The following is a 9,851-nucleotide window of genomic DNA, read 5'->3' on the forward strand; positions in this document are numbered from 1 at the left end:
ATAGTTACCTTGGCATAGCTGGCATAATATACAGTTACCTTGGCATAGCTGGCATAATATATAGCATAATATATAGTTACCTTGGCATAGCTGGTATAATATATAGTTACCTTGGCATAGCTGGCATAATATACAGTTACCTTGGCATAGCTGGCATAATATATAGCATAATATATAGTTACCTTGGCATAGCTGGCATAATATATAGTTACCTTGGCATAGCTGGCATAATATATAGTTACCTTGGCATAGCTGGCATAATATATAGTTACCTTGGCATAGCTGGCATTATATACAGTTACCTTGGCATAGCTGGCATAATATACAGTTACCTTGGCATAGCTGGCATAATATATAGTTACCTTGGCATAGCTGGCATAATATATAGTTACCTTGGCATAGCTGGCATAGTGTCTGTGTCCTTGGAAATGTTTGTGTTTCTTACAACGTCATGCTAATCACATTAGCACATCAGAATGAATATTAATGAGTGTCAGAATGAATGAATATTAATGAGTGTCAGACAGAGTTCATGTATATTAATTAGTCTTTATTTATTTAAATTACCTCAGGACAATAGAATCATCATTTGTAAACCAAAAGCAGGTCCAGGTATTTTGGTTGCATTATGGCGAGAGAGCGTGAACTCGTCTAGACCTCGACTAGACACCACATCATATACAACCTAGCAATGCTTCAGCAGAGCTCTCTGTTCTGGGAAGGACGTGTCCCCATTCTAGCCGTTCACACAAACAAGAGACTTGAACATCTTGGCAAATAGCTTTTATCTCTGCCTGTCAGAGCTTTTATACCTTCTATAACATCACACTACAAAACCAGGGGGGGGGGGGAAAGGTCTTTCTTTGATCCAATAATAAAATATAAATAAATAAACAAATCCAACATGTTTAACATATAGTGCTGTGTGTCGTTACAGCATCACCTCGGCAGATTCACGGTAGTTTTCCTTTTCTGCTACGACCACATCTATGTCCCCAATGGTGCCCTATCTAGTGCACTACTTTAGACCAGATCTATGTCCCCAATGGTGCCCTATCTAGTGCACTACTTTAGACCAGATCTATGTCCCCAATGGTGCCCTATCTAGTGCACTACTTTAGACCAGATCTATGTCCCCAATGGTGCCCTATCTAGTGCACCACTTTAGGCCAGATCTATGTCCCCCAATGGTGCCCTATATAGTGCACTACTTTAGACCAGATCTATGTCCCCAATGGTGCCCTATCTAGTACACTACTTTAGGCCAGATCTATGTCTCCAATGGTGCCCTATCTAGTGCACTACTTTAGACCAGAGCCCTATGGAACCCTATTCCCTATATAGTGCACTACTTTAGACCAGGGCCCTATGGGAACCTATTCCCTATATAGTGCACTACTTTAGGGAACGGAGTGCCATTTGGGATGTTGACATAGTTCTGCTCCTTTCCAGATACAAACGGCGTCATAACCAATACAAGTCAAATAAGAGTAATTCCTTATTTTGAAGGTTAATATGCGTTTTGTTTTTTGGCTGAATGCACAGCCTAAACCATTTCACTTCTTCCGTCTCGGGTTCACATCCATATACCATTAAACGCTTCCTCAATTCTCACATGTAGAAGCTAAAACATTTGAGACAAGGAAATGTAAATAAAACTGTGCAATAATACATACTGTCTAAAGGTGTCTATAGCTGTAACTAAATACAGGCTGTCTATAGCTGTAACTAAATACAGGCTGTCTATAGCTGTAACTAAATACAGGCTGTCTATAGCTGTAACTAAATACAGGCTGTCTATAGCTGTAACTAAATACAGGCTGTCTATAGCTGTAACTAATAACATATTTGACATGATTAACATTAACGAATCCGAGTGTTGCGATAGTGAACAACTCATGATAAAAATCAGGCCAGTCAGGTGGATTACGACTGTAAATAATATGAACTATTACTCTGAAGGTCGTCCCCCCTTCCCAGCGTTAGTAATGATATGCATCTCAGACAGTTCTGTTTCTGTACGTCTCCTCTAGGGGACGGAGGACGGAGGGCTGAAACAGACAGACCGGCGAGACACTCGAGACACCGCTTCACTCTCCGTCACAGAGGCCTTATACAGCGGAGCGTTTTGGCATGATAGACGGAGTACCTGCTGCCTAGCGCTGCTCTGGAACCTTCCAACAGACAGACTCGTTCTGGGTCGTATTCACCAGGGCAACAAACGGAAGCAAACAGGACGAATAAAAAAAAAGAGGGGGACTGGTAGGTATTATACACGAACACCCTTGTTTTCTGTTGCACAACGTTTGATATCATTTCCCCTAATGAATAACACCCAGGTCTGTCACCTCCAAACAAAACGGACAGTCGGACTAGTTCTGGTGTGGCGCTGCCAACACATTAGCTCTGGTTGCTGTTCTTGGAGGTCTTGGTGGAGGAGCTCTGTGGAGGTTTCTGGTCGTCTCCGGTCAGTAGGGCCTTTATCTCAGACGGGATCTTCCCCTGATCCATGGCTGTACACCACTGCTTGTACTGAAGGAGAAACCAAATAGAGAGTTAGATGACAGAGTTGGCTGCAAACAAACAAACATTTAAAAAAGCTGTGGTCTGGAAACACCTATTTAGCGACACAGCACAGCGGTGTGTTTAGAATATTAGCTATATTAGTGACTGTCAGTGTTTCCGGAAGTTTCTACGGGATGGACTAGGCCTCTATTTAAGAGGCAGGTAAAATAAAATAATTCTAAAATTTGTGAAAATGGTGGATTTTTTTCTTTTCTTCTCCCAACACCAAATGAGTGGTGGTTTTAGATAATTGACGGGAACAGCCCGGTGCATTTAGGAAGAACGGGAGATGTAGTTACCATCTCCAGCTCTTCCCTCAGGGCGCAGATGGCCCTCTCCTTGCTGGACACGAGTTCTTCCAGATACTGATACCGGAGTTTCTTCCTGGCTCGGCACTCCCGTGCGCTCTGACGACTCCTCTCCAACTTCGCTTTCAGATCAATTTTAGCGGGTTTACGGCCTCGTTTACCGGGCTTCTTCACTTTACCTCCCACCATCTATCGAGATAACAGCAGAAAGACAATAAATACACAGCGGCCTTTTTGTTATTCGGAGACTGTAGTCTTAGTGCACCAATTAGCTACAGTAACCTAACCTCTTGTTGGAGAAGCAAAACACAATACACCAGAAAAGCATGAACATTCATGGCTAATTTAAGCCTAAAAACATGTTTATTAACAATCGTCTAGCTAAACTACATGCAGAGAACCACATACCTTGCTGTCATCCATTTTGGTCAACACAAAGCTATCTATCGAGGGCTGCTAGTGACGCAAACTCCACCGTTTTCAAGATGGATGACGATCAAATGAAGACAAGTTGTGGATTATATATATTTATAAAAATATATATTATCTCACAAATCAACACATTTTCTTAAAAATAGGAAAACATTCCTGTAGCTTCGTGTTCGACAGCGTTTCTGTTGCACTTTTTTCCTGCTCCAATGTTTTTTAGCGACAGTGACGCTTCCTGTTGTGGTAACTTCAGACCGAGCCCCACCCCCCTTCGCTAGGGATTCTGGGACTTGGTGTTTTTTTGCGTGACTCAATCAAAATGACGTTTGTCTGTATACCAGGGGTATAAAAACTACAACTACCATCAACCATTACGAAAATATGGGTGGAGGAAACAAATAATATTCTATCAAATGGGGGCTGTGAGAGGATCTCTTCGTAATAAAGCTATAAACGCTCATTCTAACGTTTTCACGTTGCAGTATAAAGGACAGTATCAGTCTGGAGCAAGTTATTATAGTGTGTATAATTATGGTAAGATATTCTCAATTATATACACTACCGGTTAAAAGTTTTAGAACACCCACTCATTCAAGAGTTTGTCTTTATTTTTTTTATTTTTTTTTTAACTATTTTTTGTATTGTAGAATAATAGTGAAGACATCAAAGCTATGAAATAACACATATGGAGTCATATAGTAACCAGAAAAGTGTTAACCTGTTGGTGACCCCTTCCCATTCTCATCCCGTTAACGGATTGATTTTGACAACAGCCAGTGGAAAATCAGAGCGCCAAATATAAAACAGCTAAAATCTCATAATTCCATTTTCTCAAACAATCAACTATTTTACACCATTTTAAAGATAAACTTGTCGTTAATCTAACCGCATTGTCCGATTTCAAAAAGGCTTTACGGCGAAAGCATAAAATTTGATTATGTTAGGACATAAACTTCACAAGAAACACCACACAGCCATTTCCCAAGCAACTAGATGCATCACAAAAACCCAAAACACAGCTAAATTAAGCACTAACCTTTGACGATCTTCATCAGATGACACTCCTAGGACATTATGTTACACAATACATGTATGTTTTGCTCGATAAAGTTCATATTTATATCCAAAAACCGCCATCTTGGAGTCCATAAAACTAAGAAATTACATTATAAATATTCACTTACCTTTGATTATCTTCATCTGAAGGAATCTCAGCTCCACAATAAATGTTCGATAAAGTTCATATTTATTTCCAAATAATCTATTTTGTTCGCGCGTTAGGTTCACTATCCAAATCCACTACGCGCGTGCTTACTTAGTCCAGACAAAAAGTAAAAAAAAGTTATACTACAGTTTGTAGAAACATGTCAAACGATGTATAGAATCAATCTTTAGGTTGTTTTTATCATATACCTTGAATAAAATCCCAACCGGACCTATCCGTTCTCTTTAGGAGGGAATATGAACTCAGCTCGCTCCCAAGTCATTGGACACCAACCGGACCTATCCGTTCTCTTTAGGAGTGAATATGAACTCAGCTCGCTCCCAAGTCATTGGACACCAACCGGACCTATCCGTTCTCTTTAGGAGTGAATATGAACTCAGCTCGCTCCCAAGTCCTTGGACACCAACCGGACCTATCCGTTCTCTTCAGGAGGGAATATGAACTCAGCTCGCTCCCAAGTCATTGCGCGTGTCTTGAGCCCATGCCTTATAATGGGACAACAGTTTACCACAGCTGGTATTCCCATCAAATTCACCATAGAATCTTCAAACACCGTTCTAAAGACTGCTGACATCTAGTGGAAGCTTTAGGATGTGCAAAATGAACCCTAAGTCACTGTATACAATCAAGGCAATCACTTGAATGGACTACAAGCACCAGACTTCCCACTTCCTGCTTGACTTTTTCTCAGGTTTTTGCCTGCCATATGAGTTCTGTTATACTCACAGACAACATTCAAACAGTTTTAGAAACTTCAGAGTGTTTTCTATCCAAATCTACTAATAATATGCATATTTTAGTTTCTGGGACAGAGTAGTAACCTGTATAAATTGGGTACGTTTTTCATCTGGCCGTGAAAATACTGCCACCTAGCCCTATTAAAGAGCAGCGATGCGTTAACCTCTCTAGGGTAGGGGGCAGTATTTGCACGGCCGGATAAAAAACGTACCCGATTTAATCTGGTTATTACTACTGCCTAGAAACTAGAATATGCATATAATTGTTTGATTTGGATAGAAAACACCCTAAAGTTTCTAAAACTGTTTGAATGGTGTCTGTGAGTATAACAGAACTCATATGGCAGGCCAAAACCTGAGAAGATTCCTTACAGGAAGTGCCCTCTCTGACCATTTCTTGGCCTTCTACACTCTCTTTATTGAAAACTGAGGATCTCTGCTGTAACGTGACACTTCCTACGGCTCCCATAGGCTCTCAGAGGGCGGCAGAAAGTTGAATGATGACTTTGCAGCCCATGGCTAAAAAACAGTAGCCTAAGTGGTCTATCAGAAAACAATGAGACTGGGGGCGTGTGCACGAGACAACACCATGTTTTTATTTTTTCGTCTTTGAATGAAAACAACGACTCCCGGTCGGAATATTATCGCTTTTTTTACGAGAAAAATTGCATAAAAATTGATTTTAAACAGCGGTTGACATGCTTCGAAGTACGGTAATGGAATATTTAGAATTTTTTTGTCACGAAACGCGTTGGGCGCGTAACCCTTCGTCACCCTTCGGATAGTGTCTTGAGCGCACGAACAAAACAGAGGATATTTGAACATAACTATGGATTATTTTGAACCAAACCAACATTTGTTATTGAAGTAGAAGTCCTGGGAGTGCATTCTGATGAAGAACAGCAAAGGTAATCCAATTTTAGCTATGTTGCCAAGCAAGCTACCGAGGTGGCCGACTTCTTCTTCGTTAGGATTTGGTTGGCGGAGCTCATCCGGGTTTAAGGTGCATATACCGCCACCTGCTGTACTGGTGTGTGAGGCCATTCACAACCTACCTACATTAAATTCTTGTGTACATAAAATGTATTAAGCATGTCTGTAAAACCACAATGAGGACATCGACCTACCAAGCAAGTTTTCATAAATCATTGGGTACAACGCAAAAATATTTTAGATTCTTCAAATAGCTACACTCTGCCTTGATGGCAGCTTTGCACACTCTTGGCATTCTCTCAACCAGCTTCATGAGGTAGTCACCTGGAATGCATTTCAATTAACAGGTGTGCCTTGTTAAAAGTTAATTTGTGGAATTTCTTTCCTTCTTAATGCGTTTTAGCCAATCAGTTGTGTTGTGACAAGGTAGGGGTGGTATACAGAAGATAGCCCTATTTGGTAAAAGACCAAGTCCATATTAAGTCAAGAACAGCTCAAATAAGCAAAGAGAAACGACAGTCCATCATTACTTTAAGACATGAAGGTCAATCAAAAAGGAAAATGTCAAGAACTTTGAAAGTTTCTTCAAGTGCAGTCGCAAAAACCATCAAGCGCTGTGATGAAACTGGCTCTCATGAGAACCGCCACAGGAAAGGAAGACCCAGAGTTCCCTCTGCAGCAGAGGATAAGTTCATTAGAGTTAACTGCACCTCAGATTGCAGCCCAAATAAATGCTTCACAGAGTTCAAGTAACAGACACATCTCAACATCAGCTGTTCAGAGGAGACTGCGTGAATCAGGCCTTCATGGTCGAATTGCTGTGAAGAAACCACTACTAAAGGACACCAATAAGAAGAGACTTGCTTGGGCCAATAAACATGAGTAATGGACATTAGACCGATTGAAATTTGTCCTTTGGTCTGGAGTCCAAATTGGAGATTTTTCGTTCCAGTCGCTGTGTCTTTGTGAGTCGCGTTGTGAATGAACGGATGATCTCCGCAAGTGTGGTTCCCACCGTGAAGCATGGAGGAGGAGGTGTTATGGTGTGGGGGTTCTTTGCTGGTGACAATTTCTGTGATTTACTTAAAATTCAAGGCAAACGTAACCAGCATGGCTACCACAGCATTCTGCAGCGATATGCCATCCCATCTGGTTTGCGTTTAATGGGACTATCACTTGTTTTTCAACAGGACAATGACCCAACACACCTCCAGGCTGTGTAAGAGCTATTTGACCAAGAAGGAGAGTGATGGAGTGCTGCATCAGATGACCTGGCCTCCACAATCACCCGACCTCAACCCAATTGAGATTGTGGAACAAGCTCCCTCACGACGCCAGGACAGCGGAGTCAATCACCACCTTCCGGAGACACCTGAAACCCCACCTCTTTAAGGAATACCTAGGATAGGATAAAGTAATCCTTCTAACCCCCCCCCCCTAAAAGATTTAGATGCACTATTGTAAAGTGGTTGTTCCACTGGATATCATAAGGTGAATGCACCAATTTGTAAGTCTCAATGGATAATAGCGTCTGCTAAATGACTTAAATGTAAATGTAAATGTTTGGGATGAGTCGGAACACAGAGTGAGGGATAAGCAGCCAACAAGTGCTCAGTATATGTGGGAACTCCTTCAAGACTGTTGGAAAAGCATTCCAGGTGAAGCTGGTTGAGAGAATGCCAAGAGTGTGCAAAGCTGTCATCAAGGCAAAGGGTGGCTATTTGAAGAATCTCAAATATAAAATATATTTTGATTTGTTTAACACTTTTTTTGGTTACTACATGATTCCATATGTATTATTTCATAGTTTTGATGTCTTCACTATTATTCTACAATGTAGAAAATCATGTAAATAAAGATAAACCTTCAAATGAGTCGGTGTTTAAAACTTTGAATAATCATTATTATTATATTATTATGAATCGCACAATTAGATTGCTTGAAATACATCTCTAAGCTCAAAACTAGTTCACATTGACCGCAGTTAGCCTTAGGGCCACAACCAGGGTTTGAGTTTTAGTGAGGTTGGGTTCTGGGTTAGTAGTGAGCCTGGGGCAGGGCAGCAGGGCTAGGGTTCTGGGTTAGTAGTGAGTCTGGGACAGGGCAGCAGGACTAGGGTTCTGGGCTAATAGTGAGCCTGGGGCAGGGCAGCAGGGCTAGGGTTCTGGGTTAATATTGAGTCTAGGAAAGGGCAGCAGGGCTAGGGTTCTGGGTTAATAGTGAGTCTAGGACAAGGCAGCAGGGCTAGGGTTCTGGGTTAATAGTGAGTCTGGGGCAGGGCAGCAGGGCAGCAGGGCTAGGGTTCTGGGTTAATAGTGAGTCTAGGACAGAGCAGCAGGGCAGCAGGGCAGCAGGGCTAGGGTTCTGGGTTAGTAGTGAGTCTGGGGCAGGGCAGCAGGGCTAGGGTTATGGGTTAATAGTGAGTCTAGAGCAGGGCAGCAGGGCTAGGGTTCTGGGTTAATAGTGAGTCTGGGACAGGGCAGCAGGGCTAGGGTTCTGGGTTAATAGTGAGTTTGGGGCAGGGCAGCAGGGCTAGGGTTCTGGGTTAATAGTGAGTCTGGGACAAGGCAGCAGGGCTAGGGTTCTGGGTTAATAGTGAGTTTGGGGCAGGGCAGCAGGGCTAGGGTTCTGGGTTAATAGTGAGTCTAGGGCAGAGCAGCAGTGCTAGGGTTCTGGGTTAATAGTGAGTCTAGGGCAGAGCAGCAGGGCTAGGGTTCTGGGTTAATAGTGAGTCTAGGGCAGGGCAGCAGGGCTAGGGTTCTGGGTTAATAGTGAGTCTAGGGCAGAGCAGCAGTGCTAGGGTTCTGGGTTAATAGTGAGTCTAGGGCAGAGCAGCAGGGCTAGGGTTCTGGGTTAATAGTGAGTCTAGGGCAGAGCAGCAGGGCTAGGGTTCTGGGTTAATAGTGAGTCTAGGACAGGGCAGCAGGGCTAGGGTTCTGGGTTAATAGTGAGTCTGGGACAGGGCAGCAGGTCTAGGGTTCTGGGTTAATAGTGAGTCTGGGACAGGGCAGCAGGGCAGCAGGGCTAGGGTTCTGGGTTAGTAGTGAGTCTGGGGCAGGGCAGCAGGGCTAGGGTTTTGGGTTAATAGTGAGTCTTGGACAGGGCAGCAGGGCTAGGGTTCTGGGTTAATAGTGAGTCTTGGACAGGGCAGCAGGGCTAGGGTTCTGGGTTAATAGTGAGTCTTGGACAGGGCAGCAGGGCAGCAGGGCTAGGGTTCTGGGTTAATAGTGAGTCTAGGGCAGGGCAGCAGGGCTAGGGTTCTGGGTTATTAGTGAGTCCAGGTCAGGGCAGCAGGGCTAACGTTCTGGGTTAATAGTGAGTCTGGGGCAGGGCAGCAGGGCAGCAGGGCAGCAGGGCAGCAGGGCAGCAGGGCTAGGGTTCTGGGTTAATAGTGAGTCTGGGACAGGGCAGCAGGGCTAGGGTTCTGGGTTAATAGTGAGTCTGGGACAGGGCAGCAGGGCAGCAGGGCTAGGGTTCTGGGTTAATACCGAATCTGGGACTCGGGCAGCGGCGCAGCAACCCTAGGGTTTTAGGTTAACCAGGGTGAAACATAACAGTAATTATAAATCACATGTCCTTCATTCCTTGATTTATAATAAAGAAATATAATTTTGGGGCCCAGTCAGGGTTTGGACCCGATCCCAGATTGTTTAC

General features: G+C 43.3%; 1 protein-coding gene across 1 annotated transcript; it reads right to left on the minus strand.

The window, feature by feature from the left end:
- Positions 1-529: 529 nt before the first annotated feature.
- Positions 530-3,551, minus strand: LOC115189797 (cAMP-responsive element-binding protein-like 2). The gene is made up of 3 exons (XM_029748312.1): positions 3,282-3,551; positions 2,865-3,062; positions 530-2,532 (listed from the first exon to the last, which is right to left on the minus strand). The coding sequence occupies exons 1-3, from the start codon at positions 3,294-3,296 to the stop codon at positions 2,401-2,403; spliced, it is 345 nt and encodes a 114-aa protein (XP_029604172.1). The 5' UTR covers positions 3,297-3,551; the 3' UTR covers positions 530-2,400.
- Positions 3,552-9,851: the final 6,300 nt, after the last annotated feature.

The sequence above is a fragment of the Salmo trutta genome, unplaced genomic scaffold (genome assembly GCF_901001165.1).
Source record: "Salmo trutta unplaced genomic scaffold, fSalTru1.1, whole genome shotgun sequence".
Classification (NCBI taxonomy): domain Eukaryota; kingdom Metazoa; phylum Chordata; class Actinopteri; order Salmoniformes; family Salmonidae; genus Salmo; species Salmo trutta.

Excerpts from the sequence above, each read along its gene's own strand:
- LOC115189797 (XM_029748312.1), bottom strand. Across the intron at positions 2,533-2,864 it reads TGAGGGAAGAGCTGGAGATG|TACAAGCAGTGGTGTACAGC; the intron begins GTAACTACATCT and ends TTTCTCCTTCAG.